The 24023-nt window shown below is 37.9% G+C and overlaps 1 protein-coding gene across 8 annotated transcripts in view; it reads right to left on the reverse strand.

The window, feature by feature from the left end:
- The window catches only part of MAP7 (microtubule associated protein 7), a 115336-nt gene that overhangs the window by 19915 nt on the left and 71398 nt on the right, over positions 1-24023 (reverse strand). For 5 of the 8 annotated variants that reach the window (XM_054061139.1, XM_054061135.1, XM_054061134.1 and 2 more), the window contains exons 3-9: positions 23889-23966; positions 14982-15145; positions 14080-14191; positions 13194-13280; positions 11009-11119; positions 5492-5605; positions 1975-2123 (exon numbers count right to left, since the gene is read on the reverse strand). In XM_054061139.1, coding sequence (XP_053917114.1) covers positions 1975-2123; positions 5492-5605; positions 11009-11119; positions 13194-13280; positions 14080-14191; positions 14982-15145; positions 23889-23966 — 815 coding nt within the window. The remainder of the gene's footprint in view (positions 1-1974; positions 2124-5491; positions 5606-11008; positions 11120-13193; positions 13281-14079; positions 14192-14981; positions 15146-23888; positions 23967-24023) is intronic. The other 3 variants (XM_054061136.1, XM_009557472.2, XM_054061138.1) reach the window with 3 other exon arrangements.

Genomic DNA, 24023 nt, shown 5'->3' on the forward strand with positions numbered 1-24023 from the left:
TTTCACACAGGACCAATTCACTGCTCCCCATAAATCCTGGATTTCATTTGAAGAAAGAGCAAAACACTTTCACACACCCCCTCCCCTAGGCTCACACTTAGTCACAGTTCCTATATGGCACAAGCTTTTTGGTTTGACACTTATATATGAACACCACAGATTCCTTGAAAGCCCTCAAATGTGGTACAGCAGTTATCCTATTCATTTTTGCTTGGATGATTCCACAGGACATCCATTTCTGCCACTGATTCTTATACATGGTAGCTATTTCCTCTTTTCAAAATATTAAAAAAAAAAAACCCAAACATTTCTGTTATAGCTCTAGTTTTTATTAATAGAACTATTGGTTTAAAGGAATATATCAGAATTTAGGCATTTCTATGGTTCGTCCATTTAACTATGGTTAAATCTTAACGGTTTCAATCCTAAAGTCATTACTCAAGAGTAATTAGCCAGCTCTTTGGCAATACAATTTACCAGATATCTACTGATTAACATGATAATCACTTGAGTTATCAAAGCATAGACAGCCAGACTAAATGCATTACAATGAAGAAGAATATTTGCTTGCTAGCAATATTGTACCTATATTGTACCTACTTCTATATTGTACCTACTTCATTAGTCTTGAAAACAGGGCAACAGAAAATTTTTCTTAATATCAGTAAAGGATAAAAACTGAATTCCTACAAAAGTTTATAGGTGCATACAGGCTGCAGAAAATAGCTCTTAACTCAGCCATTTTGTATTAACGTTTTTACATTGTCTCGTCCACCAAGATATATCAATCTTTCTTCTTTTTAACAACTCCCTCCCCCAACAGCCACATAAAAAAAAAAAAAAAATTAAATCCAAACTATTCACAATGAGAAAGACCCAAGAAATGCTAAACCAATAGCCCTGGAGACTGCAATGCACTATGGGCATACTACGAGATTTATCTACAGACATATCCCAATGCTGTGCCTAAACTTTAACTTCAATATACTACCATCTGCCTGAAAGGTTAAGTACTGGCTATGATTCATGCGACTTTCATTAACACTGCTTCCACCAAGGATGTCAACAGCAGCACTGTCTCTTGGTATTTTGCCCAACAGGCCAAATGAAAATGCAAGCACACCTTACACAACCATTTGCAGAGATGACTTCACTCATCTTGCGCTCTAAACAAGCACAGGCTGGAGAGTACAGGTAAAAATATAACTGCTCAGGTTCAGCAAATGATATCTGAAGTGGAGCTGACTGCATTCCGTTGGCTTGGAGCAGCATCGATATAAATTCAGTCTGCCTATATCACATTGCCCTGATTTCCCCTGAAAGCTCATATCAGTCACAGTTCTGCTACCAAGTAATTCAGAATGAGCAAGTGATCTCTGTGAGAAGCCTCACTTACAAACCCTGCTCTTAAACCAACCTCTTCCTTCTCAATGAGGAAAGGCTTACTAGCCCAGTCTCTTAAGCAAGTAAAGCTGAAGTGACAGTGCTCTGTGCTTTTATATGTATGGACATACGTGAGTGCATGCCTTTCCCTCTCTTTATCCCAGAGGTTCAGTTGTATTTGCTAGAGGGCTCAGAAAACATGAAGTTCCATAGGCTTTGCAAAACCAGGTTGCTGGGAAAAACAGGCTCCCCACTGAGTGAAAAGCTGCCACACCAGCTTGGGCCCTAAAAGGCAGTAAAGAATCCTCTTCAGAAAACGGTACACACTCTGACTGCCTTTGTGCCTCACGAGAAGCTAAGGCAGCCACTCTGCAAACACAGATTCTTTAGTTCCTAATCAGGTCATGCCAGCACACATGTAGTATATTTTCACTAAAATCCAGACACTATGAAACAAATTGGAGGGGGTGGGCAGAGTGCAGAGGGGAGGATCAGATTTAGTCAAGTATCCTTGCAACTATTCCTGTTCTAAAAAGCAATGCAATCGGGTGGTCATGGCATAAGAAGCTAACGTACAACTGTCATGCTTACCCCTGCAAGATGTGTTGTTCTCCTACGTCCAACAGCATCAGTAGAGGCATAAAGTTTTGCTCGGTCTCCTGTATTCCTGCAGCTCATGGTCTTGTAGGACAGAGGACTGATGGGGCTGCAAGATGCTGAACGGGGACAAATTGGGATAACTACGGTGTTGGTTGGGTTTGTTATTTATTAATTTTAATTACAGAGGAGCATTGAAGAATTGACAGAAGAAAGCCAGCAGGAACAGAAACAGAGAAAGACAGAAAAGAAAGAAGGTATTAATACAGAAAGGAAATTTGCAAGTCAGAACCATCATTTGATACACTAGCTTGGCCACACATACAGTAATGATATAATTTCTATAGGCACTCATGTACTTTTCCATTAGTAAATCAGTAATTTTTTTGAAATAATTTAAGAAGTATGCCACATAACTGGGTAGTAGAAAGTAACAATGTTTTTTTACAACTGGTGGTTCTGAAAAAGCAGTGGAAACAATGACTGGTCTTGGCTACCTTAGTTTATGCATTAACATGAGTTTCAATTACATTTGGAATTGGAAATAATCAAACGAAAATCAGAATGCCTATTAATCGGTCTTGGAAAGGGAGGAAAATAAAGAGACATACACACAAAGATCAAAACATTAACAACACAAAATAGTTTCCTCTAGGAAATCAATGAAATTGCTGTCTACAATTTTTAAAAAGTGATGTGGCTTTAAAAATCTCTCTCCTAGGAACATATGAAACCCAGCCACATAAGGACTTCTAATACTTCTTGATAATGCTACAATAATAGCTGACTTGAATGCATTCTCAAGAGCAAATTATTTCACACATTATAAAAAGCAGGCTAAAAACAACAGATCAACTTGGATATTACTATTAGAATAAGTAACGATGATAGCAACTTCCCTTAGTTTGCACAAGGACGTAGACTATTACCATTGGCAATAGATACCATTGGACGTATCTATTACCAGATAGACAGTGTTCTGATTATATATTCAAAGAGAACTGTAATACCACAAAATGTGTCATGGGGAACTTTTTGCAGCAAAGTGTTTTTTTACTTTTTCCTAATATAGCTAAAGACAACAACTGGGAAAAAGCTAGGTTATTACTGCAGAGTTTTATTTGTCTGCTCCTGTTTCTTTTTCCTGGTCATTTAATATAGTCTTAGCATGATTATTATTCAGTGTGTTATTTGAAGGAAAATTAGGACTTATATGTGGTATATCTCCTATCTGCTTTTATTGGAAAAAAAAAAGGTAATTACATCCTCAGTTTCCTTGGCAAAAGAAAAATCACAACATTTTTTTCCTGTAGAATCCTCTCTGAGCACACTTAAAAGAACACAGTTCATCATACAGTTAATTCTTCCAGTCTTAGAACTGTACAGCTGCTGTTACAGGAAGAGCTCATAGACTTAACAGTACTAACGCTGCAAATTCTCCTGCACCAGGAGATTAACATCGTGAATGAAGAGAGTCTCATGTAAGTATCATAGCAAGGATGCTCATGCTTATCTTATCATTTACAGAGATTTATGTTTAATGAGGTGTAAGAAGATGATTGACTTAAAAAAAAATTCAAGAAATAAGAAAACGGGGGTTTATTTGTGAATATATCTTTTTTTTGGTTGAGTGTATCTAAACCAGACAGGAGGCAGTGGCACAATGTATGTTTTAATCAGCTTATAATCTATGTCATTCCCACCCTCTGTGAATCAGTTCTCTTGCTGCACAACGATTATCTGAAGATAGCACCAAGGATGGCATCATAAGTACTAAAACAACAAGGAGTCACTTCCATTTACAATGTTGCCAAACAATGCTTTAGGAAGCACTCCCAGTGAATCCTGTACCACCAGGATTACATTTTTTTAGAGGAGTTTTTGGAGAGATATTTAAAAAATGTTTTGGAGGGATATTTAAAAAAAATCCAGACGTACCCTTATCCTGGATGTCCCTAATAGCTTACTTAACATTTAAGGACATGAATCCATACTTAATTTGATCTTGATTGTTTTACATTATAATTTATCTTTACTGCCAAAGGGCAGGGTAATTTTCTAGGGAATAATGACAGGCTGGGATGAGCGGAGCGCTCAGAGCACAGCTGTGAGCTGTTACCACCACCTGATCATTAATCTCCAGGAAGTATTCTGCATGAAGAGACTGCACTTACTGCTCCTAGAGAATAATACCTGGAAAACGACGAGCAGATAGATTATTCTTCTGGGTGGTACAGTTCCAGTTAGCACAGGAAATGCATTTCAAGGGAATTACCTCAGACTGATGACTGACAAATCAGTCATTCCTGCTATTTGCAATCTTCCTCAATATTCCACTCAGTTTACAGCTTATTGCCTAGCATAAACAGCAGTCACAAATTAAAAAAATCCTCATGCCTCTTCAAGTAATGAAACTGCTAACAAAAATTAAGTCATGGCTTTCTCAACTATTCCCTATTGAAGAGCTGAATGTCCAAAATCCTGCTTGGTAGATAGTATTAAGTATTTGTTTTACAAGGTGTTGTTTGTGAAGAGTGATAAGGAATTTTATACTTGTTAATTCCACTGTTTGCAGAATATAATCCATGTATTAGCTCCTACAGTGCTACCCTTGTGGAAATGTACTGCAGCCTAATTAGTTATAAGAGTTCTTAAGTGAAAGCTTCTTTAAAAGTAATCTTAGCAGATCTCTATTCCTTCTTACCTTCTATGTCCTTTAATTAGAATAAAAATCCCATCTATATCAGACAGGAAAGACTCATCTACACTTAAACACTCTGAATGTGCAGCAATCTGCTATTGTAATGGTAAATTCCCTAGTGCATCATCATAAAGCATCCTATGATAAAAGAAGAGGCAGCTGTCACCTGTCTAAAACACATGATAAGCAAGTATGGCCTGTTTGTCTCTGGAATGCAGTTTTGCCTGGTCTGTAAGTTACCACCTAGCAATATTTTCGCATTTCTGCATGTTAATTTTCCCCTCAAGTAGTACATTAGACTGTTCTGGGGTTAGCAGTGAACTTTTGCAACCTCACCAAACCTGCACCTTTAATTTAATGTGCTATTAAATCTACTGCAACCAGGGCTTACCATTCTCCAAGTGTAATGTGTTCCATGTAAGAAGTACCCTGACCCAGGGTGAAACTGGTTTTGCAGGAAGCAGCTCACAGCCTTATAGCAATGGACATGCTGAATAAACTCTTTACAGCACTGTGGGCATTTCCTTAAACAGTCAGAGAATGCACAAAATTGTTGCCCTGTGTTTTGTGTTAATTTATTGCATCGAAGACAAGGCAAAAGAAAGAGGTGGTGAGAGAAAGAGAAAGAGGCATAGCAAACCGATGTACAAATAAGCTTTCATGCTGTCATGCAGTGTTATCACAGACATTCAAGGTCATTCTGAGATGCTACCATATACTTACAATTAGCTCAATAACTTTACAACACCCCACATGGAATGTGGAAAAATAAGTGGCTGAGACATGAAGCCTCTGTTCTTCTAGGTTTACCTGCATCTCCAGACAATGCAGCTGTGCTTTTACTTCGGGCCAGGAATGAGTGAGTGGGCGTCAGAAGCCTGTTAACGATGCTGCTCTCCCATGGACTGAGCTGTAGGCGGCGAGCTGAACGTGCACCATATAAGCAAGACGTTAGATCAAACACTTCACAAATAACTACATGTTGCAGAAGTATTAGTATTATCTCCTCGCTACCACATACCATGAAAATCTTGAACCTGTCCTTCAGAGATCAAAAGCATACAAATCATTCAGTGTTTTGCATTTTATTCTTACCCCATTTTAGGAGAGGAATTCCTATAGGAATACATATATCTGAATATTTAATTTGCATTACTGCCTGTGGCATTATAGCAAATTGTTATCAAATTAATACATAGTTTTGCACATACACCATATTCTCTACTAGGAATGACAGGATAACTTTTGTACTAGGATAGCAGTTGCCATTCCTAAATAGATTTTGACAGAGATTTTTGTCTCCTGAGCTCTTTCTGCACATAAAGTATATAGTCTTCTAGTCACAAAAAAGACTAATTACTAAAACACCTTCCAGAGTCTGCAAGCCTCCCTAGAAAAAAACCAAAGAAGGCTGTTTAATATTAGACACTGTGTCAAAGAAAGGTTTTGTCAAAGCATCGCAGAAGTTTACAATGCACCTCAGCTGCAGATACTAAGCTCGGCAGCTATGGTTGTCTCAGTAATACATGAAGCCACGGAATATAGTAAGTACACTTGATCATTAATTCTCTGTTAAAAATCCTGCTAATGATAATTTTCAATTTTGACCAATAACAAGGCCCATTTTCTAGCACTGAGTCTGTTTTGAAAACACACTACACATTAACCTGGTTGCAATCACTCCCTTGCCTTGCTTTTCCCAATATTGCCTAATGCAAATTTAGCTTGTCAATACACTCCTTTGCAAAATTTCTTTACATTTTTAAAAATACTATTTAAACATTGATATTGGTGAAGTAGCATCCAAGAGACCTGTAAGTTATTTCTTTTATATTGAACTAGATGTTCCTTTGATACTCTAACACAAAAAATTGTATTATAATGAAAGTGACAAAACAGAACATTCAACTAGCTCCTATAGTCGTTCATTTTACTAAGCTTAAACCACTGCAATAATCTTGATGTTGCAAGTGAAATCAGGTCGTCTCATATCTCAGCATTCACTTGCCTTAGTTTGACATTTACAGCAACAAAACCGCATCTTGAATTTATGAGGCTCAGTCTCTAAAACATTCATTGGAATTACCGGCTGCAATAAACTCGGGATAAACTGGAGATTAATTTGCATTTTTCAAGGTAGAGATCCATCACTTCTAACAGCCATAAACTCTGAATCTGTCTTTAATCTACTTCATGCTGAGCCCCATGAAAAGAGAGGCCAATCTCAATCTCATCCTACGAAAATCTAATTGTCTAATCCACCCGCAGTGCTGGTTTTCACTTCTCAAATTGCTCCCCTAAATTCTGCTAACTCAATAAGGGGCATTACTACGGAAATATAGGACTCAAACACAGCAGGCTCTTTGGATAAGTGTCCTTGAACAATGTACTACTGCCAGAGCTCTCTGTGATTAACGATTCCATTTTGCATTGGTACACATTATACAGACACACAAAATACCCTACAGAGACCTCCATTACACCACATGTATTATCATTAGGGTTGTAATTCAAGAATCAAGAAAAATCACGGAACTACAGTTAAACTGAATGCAATAATGGTAAAATCTTTGCTTCCTTTCTCCTCCAGGCACCACTGCTCACTATGATCGCTGTTTAAAGCTCCCGTTCCAAGACAACAGACTATATTTTTGTGGTCCAAGGCTTTACTAGGTGAGGCTCACGTGCACAAATATGGAGAAACTCTTCAACTATAGTTTAACACAAAGATCATGTAACTTCAAAAAGTAATCCCTGAAATTTCAGGCCAACAGATCAGTAGTATTACATATACTATCAATTTCTTGGAGTTAGCTGTACAGCTGCAAATATCTGAGAAGTAAATGTTGCGACGTAATATGGCCCGGTAGGCCAGCCGCAGACCTTACACATTAGGCAACAGAGATGAAACAGTCTCAGGAGGACACACATGGGAGACTGATGATGACTTAGAACACTAAATTGCTATGTCTCACCTATCTCATGTCATTTGCCTTAAAGGTGCATATGGTTTCATTCTCACTTGTCTTTGCCCCTGTCACAGGACAGTCTACACCCACATCACCTACTAGAACCAATCATGTGCCCACAGCATCCAATTGCTAGCACTGAGGTAGGGCTTAGGAGCAAGCTAGTTGCTAACACACCAACAGTGACATAAGAGAGACCAACAAAAACTTTCTTCTTCATATAAGCTATAGGCCTGGTTCAGAGGTGACAAAATAGTTTTAGTCAGGAGCTTGGAGTGGTCTCCCTAAATCTCTAAAATGGGTTTAGATCAGAGTTCATTTATATACATCTTGGCTTTGTGGATCAAGGTCATGACATACTGATTTTTCCAAACCCACAGCTCCCTGAAAGCACTGTATTTGACACTTTCAATACATAACCTAGAGCAGGCAAATAAGCCTTTGCCCGCTGGGTTTCAAGTACAAGAGAATGGACACCTAAATGCTTCGAACAACTTAACTTTGGTGTCTGATTCACACTGAAGCAAAGTGAATACAAAACAAAGAGCATTCACAAAATAATGACTGATTTTAAAACAGTAAGATCAATTTTTTCTTATTCTGTTTGTAATACCTTGCGGTCATGTTTTCAAGATTCAGTCCTTCAAACTATCTGAGAGGCAAGGGATATTTTTTGTTCTCACATTGTGTTAGGCTATCACTGGTACAGCTGTTTGCTCCTTGTTGTCACACAGGAAGCACATTCATGATAGGGCTGCCGCTGCAAGTATCTCTACACCTAGCTACAAGCAGGTTAGTTTAAACAGATAACAGAAAATATTTATAGCCTAACTTGTAACTGAAAACCACACAAAGTCCCAGGGAGCTGGCAACAGCAAATTGATTGCAATAATCTGTATTTGTCTTCAGGATATACTAACTGAACACTGGAAAGTTATCTTAGCAGCAGCAGAATAAATTGCAAGTAAGCAAACAGCAACATCTGATTAGTTCTAGGAACAGATGGGAGGCAGGGATTTAACGGGTCTCCTGATGAGCACCACAAATAAGACTCACCAACAGTGGTGTTGGCTCATGCAGAGCCACATAGTGAAGTGGAGACAGGGAAGGACTACTCTATGCTTAGATTCTCCTTCAACAGGAAACAATGCTAGAAGACCCTGAATTTCTTCTATAAGGGTGGCAAACAAAGGTGATGCAGTGACTGAGACCATCACCTGTATGAAGGAAAAAGCACTGCAGAGAGGAGGCAGCACACACCTATGGTGCAAGTTTTGCTTTTCAATAGCAAGAAAGTGTTACCCATTTGCCAAAGCTTTCCTTAAAGAGCAAAGTTACCAACATTTTTTGGTCAACAGTAGCTTTCTCCGCTTGAATATGTGTGCTCACATTTTGTTACAGTTTCAGGTACGCAGGTCTGTACCACTAACATAAAAGCATAATGAGAGACCTGTTCTAGCTGCCTGATTGTAAAATTGTGATTAAGAGCTATATAGTAGTCTTACATATTAAAACTAATTAATGAGTCTTTTATGCAATTAGTTATTGAAAACTCTTGTCTTTTGCTGCCCCCACCTTCCTCCTCCCTCTCCCGCTCCCCCCCCCCCCAAAAAAAAAAGAAAATCCTGTCCTTCAAATGGTAAAAAGGTGCTGCTTAACAGAAGACAGGTTCTTGATGACAGCTATAAGCCACTTAAAATAAGCTTGCATGATCCTCATCTCCATCTCACTGTTTTGCCAGTAAGAGTATGTATTACAGACAAAGTGTGATTGGGTGCCCTCTGGAAGGAGGAATGGGAGCCTTCCTTTAAGCATTTGCCTTAAGATGTTGAGACAACTAGAGAGATGAATAGCACTTCTCCAGATACATGCTCAGCTAGATTTAGGTATATGAGTTTGCACAAGGAAGAGGGTATCTCTAGTTCTTGTATTTGCTTTTTGCCTTGGAGTCTATGAAAGACATAAGAGACTTCTGAAGAGTTCTGTGCTGTTATAATGAATATGTCAAGCAAAGAATGCCTCAACATTTAAAAACTTTGACAGATGGCTGTCACTTCAGCATTTCTTCCCTTTCCTCACCTCTAAACCACTTACTATTGTGTCTAACTTCTCCTGAATTTTAAATGGGTGGCAGAAACTATCACACAATCTCTAAGTGTCCATAAGAGTTTATGATTTATATTTAATGCCTAGTGCTGTTTCCTCCCCATCCCCAAGATCCTTCCTCAAAGAAGCATCCCCTGGCAAAGAACAGCAAAATATATGTGGAAAAATACGTATGTACCCGCAAAGCTAGTTAATTAAAACTGACTGGATTTCAATATTTAGAGAAAAAAATTATTGGACTTTTGAATTAAATTATTTCCTAATATAATGCTATATTTTTCACAAGTTACTCTGACTCTACAAATAGGTCAGCCCACTAAGATTAACACAGCTCATCAAGTAAACCAGATACACACATACAAGTATGCATATAAAACATGGCACTTGGTTAGACACACAAATAACGATATCAACCAATCAGTTTTGCAACACAATCAAAGTTTCATTCTAAAAATTTGATTTTAAAACATGCATTTATCTGGATTGAAATGGGACAGAACCTCTCATTCTCAGTTGAGGACAAAAAAATCCCTCTCGAATACTTTCCCGTAAAACTCTTTGCACAAGTTATACAAGAGATATTCTTTCATAAAACTCCATTAAGCTCAATGCTTCAATCTCATAAACCCTCAGAACAGAGGCAGCAATTCAGCTACACTAATTTTTAAAAGCTGTTTATCATTTGTGCGGAGTTGTAAACATGAAAAACATACACTGAAATAAAGCAATCTCTGAAAAGTAACTGGACACAAAAAGTCAATAAACAGACCATATCAAAAGCACCCACACCTCGTCAAGAAAAATAATCAGAAATGATAATAAAATAATTACTTGAAAGCTTCATGCAACATGTTCTTAGGTATTCAAGAACTATTACCAAAGAAGAAAGGAAAACAAAGTAATGACAAAATGGCCTAATGCAAAAAAAAAGTTCACACATGATTGCATGCACTATTGAGCAATGTAGTCTTTCAACAGTTGTACCTCATTTACTAAAAACCTGACAGAAGCACTGCTTTTACCATTTGCTAAAGTAAGATTGTTTAGGTAAGTTCTCCTGTTTTAAAAAATGAGAAATATGTATTTCTTCTCACAGGAAAAAATGTTCAACCATTTACTTTTCACATTTGAAGTCTTTTCTCTCCCACTAAGATGAAGTGCAGAAAATGACTTCGGAAGCTTGTTTTATGTGCAAAGTAACACTTCAATATAGAACATTCTTTCTTGCTTTTTTTTTTCTTTGAAACTGTACCTCTGTCTGGAGAATTTAGTAATGTTGCAGATGAGGAGGAGAGCCGCTTGTTAATGACTGGATCAACATGTTTCGAAAGGTTCATTGTTGAAACAGACCGCCTGTCTGGATCTAAAACAAATGGAGATAATGCTAATTGACAGCCCACATGCAGTAGTGCAAGTTTCTAGCTCACTAGTGGGAGGAGGAAAACATGACTAGGTTATTCCTGCTCTACCACAAGAACTTTCAAAATAGAATGGACATCTCAGCAGGTGTACTGGTGACTCCAAGACTGGGCACAAAACCTTTTAAGTTTCAAATGTCTAAAATACTCTGTTCATTGATTATCACTCAATCAGGTTGCAATCCAAGGATTTAATGGAGGATATGAAGTGGATACTACTGGATACTAGATACTACTGCATAATAGACAAAATGATATTTCCTCACTCCTTTCAAGATTCACAGAGAAAACTTGCTCATGACTTACAATAGAAAGCCTCAGGGGAGGAGCAGCATGCTTGTAAAGGTGAGGTTATTAATAAAAAAACCAAAAAACCTTAGTACCTGAATAAAAGGTGACCTTTGACAAGGCACTGTTACTGAGCAAATGGTTAGTATGATGACAATACAGTGTTGAAAGATTAGGGGAAGAGTAGTGCACAAGCGAAGCAAGGGCAAGCACAAAATTAATTAAAAGATATAGTTAAAAAACCTGTAGTTATGTATAAGTGTAAACTTCCCATCCCAGAGTCATTTCCTACCTCCTGTGAATGAAGTTGTAGTTACTTAATCTAAAACAGCACACAGCTCAGCAGATAAAGAAAATGAGTGTCTGTGGAAGGCTACAGGCTGCCTATAATGCATGTGCTTGGTATGTAGTACTAAAGGGTTTTATTTTGCTTTTACATTCTGTTCATTTTAGATCAGTATTACATCATTCACCTGTGCAACTGTTGCAGAGTCAGGATCTGCACCTTCCTGACAGTTACTTCAAGAATACAGATTGCGCACACTTTGTGCACACACGAGTTACATGAAGGCTGCTAGCGATGACAGAAGATGAGGAATGAGCTAGACAGGCCAGCTATATGCTTTGTTTTCTCTCAAAAAAAGAGCTATGTGCATCAACTACAAGTCCCTCCATTGCAAATTTCCATTTGTAAATCTGACATTCTGAAGATGCTGGGAGAGGCAGTTCTGCTTTTGTTTGCACCTTAGCATGTACTGAACCTCAGCACTACTCAGCAAAGCATTTAACCATACTGAAATGCAATTAGGCTTGAACATATGCCTAAATGCTCTGCTGATTCATCTTCCATGTTTGCGAAAATATGTCCAGATACTGTGTTGGAAACAGATACCAACTCAGGACACTGACAACATTAAGGAGGATGTTCCTGAATATTGATCTGTGGAGTTTACTGAAGAGTGCTGTGTGAAAGTTAGCACTGGACTCTCAGACTTCATTCATCAGAATAAGATTTGTAGGAATGAGATGAGGATTTTGATCTCTTGTTCCTAATCTACAGCTGAGAAAATGTATAGTATTTCAGTACAGCAATAAAGTTTTTACATCTGGCATAAAACAGCTTTCTGAAAATGAAAAATGACAATACGAAAAATCAGCTTTTGTATTTGGCATGCCAATATTTCTTTTGTGTCTATGAACATTATTGAAATGAATTAAATTCAGCATGAGGATTTGCTGTGAGTGTTGGCAGTATGAATCCCATAAAGATAGAATAGGCCAAATGCAATCCATTGACAACAAGATTGCTGGTTTCTTTGCTCTAAAAAATGAATTAAAATACCCATGAGAAACACATCAGCCAATGCAGCTGTTTATATGCCTGTGTTCACCTGCAAAATAAATGTAAATCCTGCCTATGTGTAGTATGCTAAAAAGGTTTTAGAAAAGAGCAAAATATTCAAATTGGGTCTCTCTGAATTTTAGTAGACAGAATATTATGCTTCATTTCAGTGAATTGTGCCAAATCTTTAGAGTCAGCCAGAAGTAACTCTCCATAGTAAAAATAAATAATAACAAAAAAAAATCTGGTACTAACAACAGTTCTAATATCTATCAGCATGATGTTAAGCATGCATTGCAACTACATGAGGGTGATTTAGTTACTGATGATCTCGTTTCCTGAGCACTAGCTATGAGTAAAGGAATCAACAAACCACAGCAATTATGTACCAGGTTTTCTAGCACCACCCAGAGATCTGAAGTGGTGCTCCAGGCCTGCTAAATCGAGAAAGGTGAATGATGATTCAAAAAAATAACCTAGGGACAGAATGCAAGACAATGATTTTCAAGTAAAGAAAATAAAAATCAAATAAATTATACAGAGTTAAGAAAAAAAAAGTAACCTTTTATGAAAAATAACTGTTTATTGAATTTCTACATGACAAAGACTTCAGAGCATTCTTTACTCAACTTTTTTCCTCCTTGAAGAATGGACACATTGAAATGTATACATCAGAATAGGAAGAGAAGAATACACAGTACCACTTTCTGGTGAAAGAAATAAAGGACAATTTCTCTTTTTTGAGTTCAAGCCATATTTAACAGGGCATACACACACTAATGACTGGCAGATTAAATTAGAGAAGGTAACTGGAGAACAAACGTATAGCTAAAATTTATTTAAAGTTAATTTGCCCATTTTCAGGGTTTTTAGGGGCAAGAAGGGACTTCTATCTCCTAAAATATCTATACAAGGTACAGATAGCTTATGACAAAGAACAATTTTTCTTCCTTGTGTCTGTTTTGATACCAGTATTTGGTCGCTTCTACAAGCACACCCACATACACCCAAGCAGCAGAAGCAAGAAGCTGGAGCAAGACAGAGTTACAGAATTACTCAACTCCTGAAACAAGTTATAACTTCTGTTTGGATTTTTCTTTGCTATCCTTTTGCTACAGAAGAATGTCAGAAACATGCCATTGCTAGCTAAGATCAAGACCAAAGAATTTAAACCAGCATACACTGAATCATCCTTCCTTTTAACAGAAGCAAAGTAAATTCCATTGAATTGGCAGGGTAGGGAAACTAGCCAGGAAGCCAAGCCTCCCTCTTTACCTGTGTTATTAATGCGGCTATGTAGTGCTCCTCCCCAGGACCACCTGTTTTGCTTTTGTTTTGGCTTCTGGCTTCTTTCAATTGTGCGACGTACAACAGCTTCATGTCGTTCCTTAAGTACAACAGGATAACACATTTGGATACTATTGGGTTTTTAACTTAGCCTTCTCATCAAACCTTGCTACCCTTCACACTGAAAAAAAAACTAGCAGGCATCCTGAGTTGTGTTCAAGCTTATGTACTGCCTACTAAGATACACATTAGAATAAGATTAAGTAGTAACTACGCCACAAATAAGTTTGTAATTTTATAAAGCTAAGATCTGTTTGAGGCCTGCAGAACTGCAGACTAAAAAACAGTGGTCCTGTTATAGCAGCCATTACACAAACACACCGAGGGGCTACTGCCCTCCTTGTATCTCTCACCTACTAAATACTAGAACAGTGGGAGAGATAGGAAACAAAAACACCCACAAGGATGAGCTGACTTACATAGGATCATGCTGCACATAATTCTCAGCCTAATCAAGAAAAATCGGCCAAGAGCATATTTCATTACACACTCACTTTTCTTAAAGGTTTGGTTAGGGCAATTAATATTTAGCTACCCTTACACTGAATGGCTAAGAATTAACAGCCAGTCATACAAAACCAATACAATTTCTATTTTTCTGCATGAGTTTGCACAGTGCCATACACTGTAACCCAGACACATTCAAATGAGCCACATTTCATTAATAAAGGGCACTTGTAAGAAGCAGTGCAAATACCACTTAAGATCACATGCTGTCCATACTGATCATGGCTTATGTTGCATTCTTCCCATCAACTCTTAAAGTTTGATAGCACTGTATCTTATGATAAAAGTAAGCTGAAAAGCTTTTTCATGACATCTTCTGTTACCTTATCTTCTTCTATTCTCTGTCTTCGCTTTTCCTCTACAGCAGCTCGCCTTCTTTCTTCTTTTAATCTCTGCTCTTCCAGCCTCTTTCTGCGTTCCTCTAGATGTTTTTCATAATGTTGTCGGGCCCTCTCTTCTCTCTCTAACCAGATGGATTCTCTTGCAGCTGTGAGAAAAATCAGAAGTCAAAGCATTAACACGCTATATGTGATGAAGTCTTCAATTCAAATATTTTTAATTTGAATAACCAAGCTAAATGGAAAAACTTTCAAACTAATTTTCTTAAGATGACATAGACAATATCCTGATCTCTCCCCATGTATTAAATGTATCTTGGTCACACAGTCATTTATTTTAATCTCAAATTACTTACTATGCCTTATCACCAGAAATAGTTAAATTATTTGAGCATATAGTTTAACGATTCTTTGTTGGTTTAAAATTCCTAAATACTTAAGTCAGATGGATTTGAATGCACTTCTGTTGTACAAATTGTGACAATTCTCTGCAAACATTTATTATAAAAAGAAAGATAAAAATACCACCACACTTACTGGTCAGTACAGATCTCACGATATAAGTGGCTGTGATGACGATTCTATCACCTGAACTTTTAGCAGTACCAACAGCTGACCAGAAGGAAACAAGTCATCCAGCAAAGAAGTCAGCCTAAAGGCTTCAATTTGTCATGTAACTCCACTGCTGCACAGCTCTGAACTTCAAAAGCAGTAATCAAGACAAATAAAAAAGCACCTACACATGACAAATCTTTTTCCTATCAGAGTCTGAATCTTCATGAAGGTACCATCTGGAACACAGGCTCAAACTGTAGTCCACATGAAACCATTTGCCTATGATATTCTGGACCTCCCCACATTGCTGTCTTGAAAGCTTCAGGTCCCAGAAACATTTGTGTTCTAAAAAACGTGTTACTTCCTTTTTAAAAATCCCAAACATTTGATACCTCTGGGTGTTTATGAACTGACCGATAGGAGTGCAGGAAGAGATGCACATGAAGGTCACAAGACAAACACCACTGAGAACCATGTTAGAAAAACACGGAAATAGCTCATTGATAACATAGCAGTAACAGAGAACCAGGACAGCAAATTGTCAAAAATACTCTCAATTTCTATGGTCAGCAATGTGAGGAAGTTCTGTAGCCAAGTCTGAGACAGTACTTTTTAAATTCAATCTGAGGAACAAAAAAAATGGAAAAAATGAAAAGGAGAGTCTATTGCAGTTATCACATACTCCAGAACAGCACCTCCAGTCTTCAGTCAGCAGAGATATTTGTGTTTGCCACAATCACATACCAAAACACCCAAATGCTTCTTGCTGTTCAGAGCAGACATTGCAATCGCTTCTTGTAACGCTAGGAGTCATCTTTATCGGACTGCTCTTCTGTACTTTCCTACCTACTTAAACAAACCCCGCCTCTTTGATTACACTCTAATAAGGAACTTTGATTACACTCTAAACCTTATGTACTTGCATGCACACTCTCATGAAAAATCTCTACCCTGGGTAAACTAGTTCATACATGGAATAGCTCCCTTAAGAAAACAGCTCTCTACCATTTCAGCTGTGGAATACTTTGAGAAAAGCAGACAGCATGTTTAGCTTTGCTGTGGTATACAAACTAGCAGAGAGATATTTGTTCACCAGATATAAGCAACCGTAAGACATCCTCATGGCAGAATTTGTTTGCAGATCTTTGTAAGATGTCTGCAGGAAATTTAACAATCATAGCTAGAATAATTACAACATCAAGGAATAGTAAGTACCCTTGCTTAGATAATCACTAACAATAGGTATGAGAATTGACGCCCACAAATGTGAAATACTAATGCAAGAGCCACCAGAAGATTTCTAGAAATACTTTTCTATGCTAATTTAGTTAAGTGACTTGCAGAAGAAATGTGAACTGCAGTCTAAGGCAGAAAACAACAGAATACAGCAGAAAAAGCAGCTTCCAGGCCCACTGAAGTCTGCAATGGCTCCTTCTATAATAAATACTATAATAAAGCCTAGCAACATAAAAAAAAGGAGCCAAAATTGATGTTCCCAATGCAAGACTAATTTGTAAACTGGAAGCATGCATCTACTGCTCCTTCTTGAGACCTAATAGCTCACCTACAGAATGGACAGAAAGATGACTCTCACTATGGTTTACCCTTCTCCTCGGAGTACATGGCCTTCCTCCATGATGCCGTCTTTCCATTGCCCAGGCCCAGAGAAAACTCAAAGGGCTCATCACTCTGAGCCCTCAGACAGAGTCCACCTTTTCCAACAATTTGGGTTACATCCTGAACAACTGAAATGTAAGACATCATCTCTGAGGCACCCTCTTTTTGTCTTTATCTTCTGCTTGACAGTTTAGCTTTCACTTACTAATGCCTTGGGCACAGCCACTGTCAGTCTGTCCATAGAAAGGCAGAGACTTTTGCAAAAGCTTGCTGTTCCGATGAGCTTCTGCACAGCTGGAATGCAGAATAGGGTAAGCCCAAGAACAGGCAGACACATCAGTGAACTATACCTTCTTTCCACTTATGTGAATTTATCTTATTTTCTTCAGCAAACGAGGGTGGCATTCTCTAAAAGCAGCAACCCAGTTAATTTCAATCAACTACTTCTTCAAAAAAAAGAAAAAAATACTTATTGTTTTTAATGCCATCTAGAAGTGGCAAAAGACATTTTTAAGTCTAACTTGAAGGGAAAAAGACCAAAGAGTAAAATTAATCTTTGAATTCTGCAATGCAAAAATTTCACATTACTCCCCCTTTTTACTGAATCTATGATGAAAATTTCAGAGAAAGTTTTATATGTACTGTTACAGGATAGGACTACTTTTGATATCCCTATTCAAAACACTTTTACCCATTTTGATGAGGTTTCACCAACCATTTTAACCAAAACGCTGCTTGATACCAAGAGGAGCAGCATTTGCTCTCCTCTAGGCCCTGAGTTTGTACTTCCCCTCCCCATGCTGACAATGTTGCTCATGGGACAGAGATCAGACAAACTAGGTAATCAATCTGGTTAAAAACAGGTTGCTTCCATGCTTTCTTTCTTTCAACACTCACAGCTGCAGCTGTTCCTACTGGAGATGGGTAAGGAGACATGCTGTTTCAGTTCTAAGGACAGCATTGCACAGATACATATAGATGTAGAGCTTGTAGTACTTTAAAAATAGATATGATTTTATGGTGTATTATTTTATTCTAACATGCACAAACTTTAACAACTATTTTTAATTTCCAGTCTTCATTATTTGTCCATCTGTAGACATCACAGAAATGGCTCTTGGGGAAAAAAAAAAAGAAAAAGAGAGAATCATATCATATCTTCTTCTTAAAAGGGAAACTGGAGTTCATTTCATTTATTGCATGCAAAATTCAATAATTTGATCTTTGTTGTAAGCTTTAGCTTCCCTAGCCAACTATTGAAGAGTGGAACTAGATTGTTCCCTTATGTAAAATCATATGTTTGCAATCTAAGTTAGACCTGCCTTCACATACGAAATGCTCCAGTTCGAACCTTACAGCATCCTGTCAACCCAGTGCTATACAAGTGAACTAGAAAAAAAACAAGAGTGAACACACCTTGTTATATAAACCCTGAACACACTAAGTAACCCAAACAATGCAATTGCTCAAAACTAGAATCAAATCAACCATTTTGCACAGGTTTTGAAACATGCACTCTCTGAAAAAGCTAAGAGCATCTAAGGAGCTTAGTAGCACACATCTCCTGGGAGACCATCCAGATGCAGCACGTTGGCTTTTACTCAGTAGTCACTTAGATACATACTCTAATGATCATATCAAGACAAACCACCGCTGGGAGTCAAAAGACTTCCACAGATCCTGAGATCATGTGGATCTTTTGTGCTTGGAATCTGCTCACAATGGCAATCCAGCATGAAAGGCTCTTTGGTTTTCTACTGAAAACAAAGCACTTCCTGAAGGATGTAGAAATCAAGAAAAGCTAAGAATAAAAAAAAATAAATCTGAACTTCCTTAACTGATGTCACTGGAATATTAATTTGCCTATAAAAGACAAGGATACTGTTTGTTCTTTCTGTCATTAATGTAAACAGTTAGACCTCCTTGGGGTATTATTTTCGGTGGTTTCCATAGGCTTCAGCCTATCATGTTGAAAAAGTAATGAAAACAGTATATTTGAACATCCAAGACCAAATTCATGAAAAGAAAGGCTAAAACATTTTTATGCTTCAGTATGTGAGAGTTAACATTCACATATACTCTCTATACTGGGAAGACAATCAGAACGCTATACCACTGGAGAGAATACTTATTTTCAGGATTCTGATCCTCAGAGAAGGGATCACTTTTATGAAAGCTCCTCCAGAAGCTAAGCTGAAGGCTATGCCCAATGCTTAGCTGGTGCTGGACTCAGTACAGGTATGGTCCAACAAAAAGTCTTTTTCTTGGGGCTGAACCTTAACAACTTCATGACACTTCTCCCCCTTGCGATAACGCATGTTGTCTGACAACACACCAGCATCACTCAAAGAAAGCTTGGTCGTCAGTAAAATAGAACCTGTATGCTGAGAGTTTAAATGGCCTCGGAACATTACATTAAAGCTGGAAAATACAAAGAAAAGTCACAACCTGACTCTCATTCAATCCCATTACTTAGTACTATTTGTGAATTTGAAGTCATGTGGTACAAGGACACAAAATTAGAGCATAAAAACAGACTTCGAAATTGAGCCGTGGACATGCTGTTAATATTTTCAGCTTGTTTGCAAACCAGTAATACTGGATTAGATTATAAAGCAGCATAATTAAGGCTATGCTTCTAGTACCTCTAAAGTTAATAAGAGAGCAAAAGAAAACAAGGTCAATCAAGAAATGTTCCAATATTAAGAGACATATAAGACTTGAAAACAACTTTACACTAGAATTAACTAATTTAATGTGGGAAATGTTAACTGCAAACCACGCGCACTTCTTTTTTGAAAATCGTTTTGTAGTTTCTTTCCCCAGTCACACACACAGAGAGCCATTCTTTGCAGTGGTTTTAGACTGCGAGGGAAGGGGGAGCATGCATTAAGTGTCAAAACCTATTTTCTGTTTATCCTTATGAAGGAAAGGGAGGTCCCTCCAGCTCCTCTTTTGCTGTCCCTTCTGCTTCTTTCACTTCAGCCCTTTTCCTTCTGGTTTACTGCCTACATAAAGGTAGATCAGCCTAGCATCGCCCTTTCTCAATCTGCTTTTTGCATCCATCTTGGACAGACAGATTACCTGAGTAAAGATCCTATAGCATTTGTTAGTCTTCCCAGCCTTTATCTTTTCTGACTTTACAGCACTGACCTCGGCAACTGCTTTCTCCTCTGACCGCTGTTTCACCTTTCCTCACTGTCAGCTCCACGCTGTCTGAGACTGTGATCACCTCCTTGCTTCATTAGCAGAAAAATGGATCAGTGATGCTTTAATCATATCTAAAAACGAGGGTGTCCCATCAGGCCACAGAAACAGCTGACAAAATGAATCAAAAGGTGAACTTCAGAGCTGTAACTAAAACTGAAGTTCATGTTAGATTCTCTAAGCCAACCTTTCCCCAGTAACCACGCCCTGAGGGACGTTCAGCACAAAAATGTCTAAACTAGTCTTCCTTAAAAATATTTTTTTTGTGTGTTATAAACCCTTCTGACACCAAAGTCCCATGAGAACACCCCAAAATGATTCACATTCTAGTGTCACTGATTCCCTGTTTCTGTGGGGCTTCTAACTGTGGAAATGTCAGATGAAGTTCTGTCCCCAGCTGTCAGAGATCAGAAGTAGCCAGAAGGAATTCATTCACAGAAAAAAGAGATTGTAATTTTATTAATGTCACGTTTCACCAATCATCACTTTCAAATAGAAGAATTTTTATTATAATGTGATCTTTAAAATATTATTTTAAAGCTTATGCATTGTAAATATTAAGAATTTAATAGATTTAACCAACCTGAAACTCAGACGCATTCTAAAAACTAAGATTAATAAATACACATTTCCTCAAATGAAGAGTTAAGTCAAATGGCAATATTACCATCTAATGTTCTCAATGCCAGAAACTAGAAGAGCCATATGTCCCTGTCAGGATTGTAATCGTGATAAAAAAAGGTCAGCCTTCAAGCAGGATTAGTGTAGATAAAACATGCACAGATGTAAGATTTAAAATGGTTTTCTCAAGAATCAGGGACTGAGATACTGTGAAGTAAAAACAAGAAATCTCCACACTCCCTCTTTGCTCAGCCACTACCTAAGGTTATCAGAATGAAGCCCATTTTAAAATCCCAGTAACTCTGCCTGTTGAAAAAAAACCCCACATTTTGATTTTTCTTTCCAGTTATGCAGAATAAAGTCTCTGCTAATATATGGAACATGCTCAGAGACCAACTGGTGTGGAACAATTTTCAGCTGTACTACTACGCTTTTACCCTCCAAAACAGCAAAAGTACTGAATCAACACCTGAGGAAAAGCCTATGGGTCTCCCCTGCCAAATCCCAAACTTTGTCAGGGAATCAGCAAGGAGACAGCTAGTTGTGAGGAGCCAAAACCCTGCCAGGATACACCACAACAGTTCAATAATAAGAACAACTGAGTTTCTGCATCAGAGAATGCTCGAATGCTCTTCACCGCTGTTTAATTTGCCCGTACACACATACAACCAATACGGCAGAGTTAAGGGTGAAGCTCTCTGTTTAAACAGCAGAAGCTTTTACTAAACTTTTCCAATTTGACCAGGTCACCACCACGGTCAAACAACACAGTTCTGACGTGTGTGTGTCTCAGCTTCCAGTGACAAACAGAGCCAGTCAGCCTGACGCATGCAAAGGTACCTTAGTGCCAAGCTGAAGCCAGAAGTGTGACATATCCCTTCATTTTGTCCCCTAAAAGAAGCCCCATTTGACAGCTATCACCCTCCTCTACCACCACCTGTCTTGGGATTCCTTTTGCACAAGGCCCAAGAAAGTTGGTCTCACACAGAGAGATCCAACATTGGTATTTTAACGGACAGATGTTAGCTTCATGCATAGGCACTGTGTGAAAGAATAACAGCAGACACAGCACAAAATGAAAACATGATTACTAAAGAGCAAGTGACATATTGGAAGCATTATTTATAGAATCAAGTAAAGATTACCTAAGCAAACCTTTAAAGCTCTGAATGTGCATATCAATAAGTACACACACTACCATTTGGTAAGGGGAATTAAAAACTTGAAGCATGGATGCTAAAAAGCAATTCCTTATTTTTCGCCCACATGAAAAGATAAGTGTAAGAATAGAGAATAAATACGAATACAACTTATTAGTTATAGAAAACATGAGCTGCACAGAAAAAAGCCAAAGATTAATCTTTCAGAAGTGTTGGCATTTCAAAAGCAATGCCTCTCCCACAGTGAAGAAACTAAAAAAATCCTTCCATCTTGATGGATTAATCAGCCTAAATAGCATACACACCCCTGTGCACCTTCTATGCTTTCTCAAGAAAGTTCCAAAATTAGACATGAATATACAAAGGTGAAAGGGGCATTTTTGTAGAATACTTTTTATTCTTTTCCATTAGGTAGCATAACATGATCCTCACGCTCACAGGCCCACCACACTTGCTATATGTATCCAGACAACGACCATGACAGCCCTCATATTTTCTACACTAAATTCTCTTTAATGAAGGAACAGGTAGACTTTCAAGTGTGGTAAGTAAAATAAGGCTGCTAAAATACCACTGCCAGGTGCAAGCAAATCCTCAAGGATGCAGAGCACATACTGACCAATCATACCACAGTGAAAGCCACATCTATCACAGCATAGCGGAACTTGAAAAATTAAAGCTTGAAAGTAAGCAAAAGGTGAGGAAAAATAGATCTCTAATCAGCCCTCCTGTAACATCAGAATATTGCCCAAAAACCATAATAATTATTATTAAACTTGCACTTCACATGATCTCGACAGAAGCATTGAACAGCTGCATTTTCATTAAAAGACTGATAATGTGACCTCCTGAAGCTCAAGCTGCTGAAAATGCAAACCAAAATTGTTACAAATTACTACTAGTTCCACACTTGGAGAACCGAACACTGTCTTTGTTTTGGCAGCAGAGAATAATTTCACATGAGGTATGGCTGAAATTCTCAACTTCGCATTAAAAAGAAGCCTTTGCTAAACTTGACAGATCCCCTAAATCAAAAGGAGAGGAATTAAGTTTAAATCCAACTTAATTCAGAAAAAAAAATAAAATCCTTCCTTCAATTGCTTTACTGTTGCATGGCTGATGTCCCAGTATTAACAAAATCCAACTCTTATTTTCAGCAACACACATTTATGTAACAACATTATACAACTTCATGTTTAAGATAGACAGCTTAGGCATTTCTTTGCTATGGCTCACATGACACGAGTGACTGATTATCTAGGTTCTGAACTAAAAAAAACCCAAATAAACAATGCCATTGTAAAAATAATTGCCTTGCTGTACTGGAACACAAACTACAAGAGGCAGCCCCTAAATCATAATGTTAGAAGACAAACAGATTAAAGTACACCGTGACTTTCAATTTTCTTGTTAGTTCAAAAAATTCTTCATGCAAGAACACATTACATTCATACATCACAGGGGCATGTAGAACTTTCCCATTTAGGAACGAAGGACTGCTTGTTAACTTAAAAAAACTCTACAGTTTGAAGTTGCTTTTTAAGTATGTCACACAAAATGACACATTTCTCAACAGAAGTCATGTCTGGCCAGTAACAGATTTCATTTATCAATAGCCAGAAAAAACAGAGTTCAGAAAAACGTAAGGAAAGCATCTCCCTCTGCACTTGAGTAAAGCATAGTTACTACAGGAGGACTGAACCTGAAAAAACGAATATAGATTAGGTCTTACCTAGCTGTTTTTCACGTTCTTCTCTCCGTTCTCTAGCGAGTCGTTGTCTGTCATCAACTTTTAGTATTGTTGGATGATCTGCAAATGGAGGGAGGGGGAAAATATTAGGCATATAGCATAAAATCAAATGGTACC

The sequence above is a fragment of the Cuculus canorus genome, chromosome 3 (genome assembly GCF_017976375.1).
Source record: "Cuculus canorus isolate bCucCan1 chromosome 3, bCucCan1.pri, whole genome shotgun sequence".
NCBI lineage: Eukaryota > Metazoa > Chordata > Aves > Cuculiformes > Cuculidae > Cuculus > Cuculus canorus.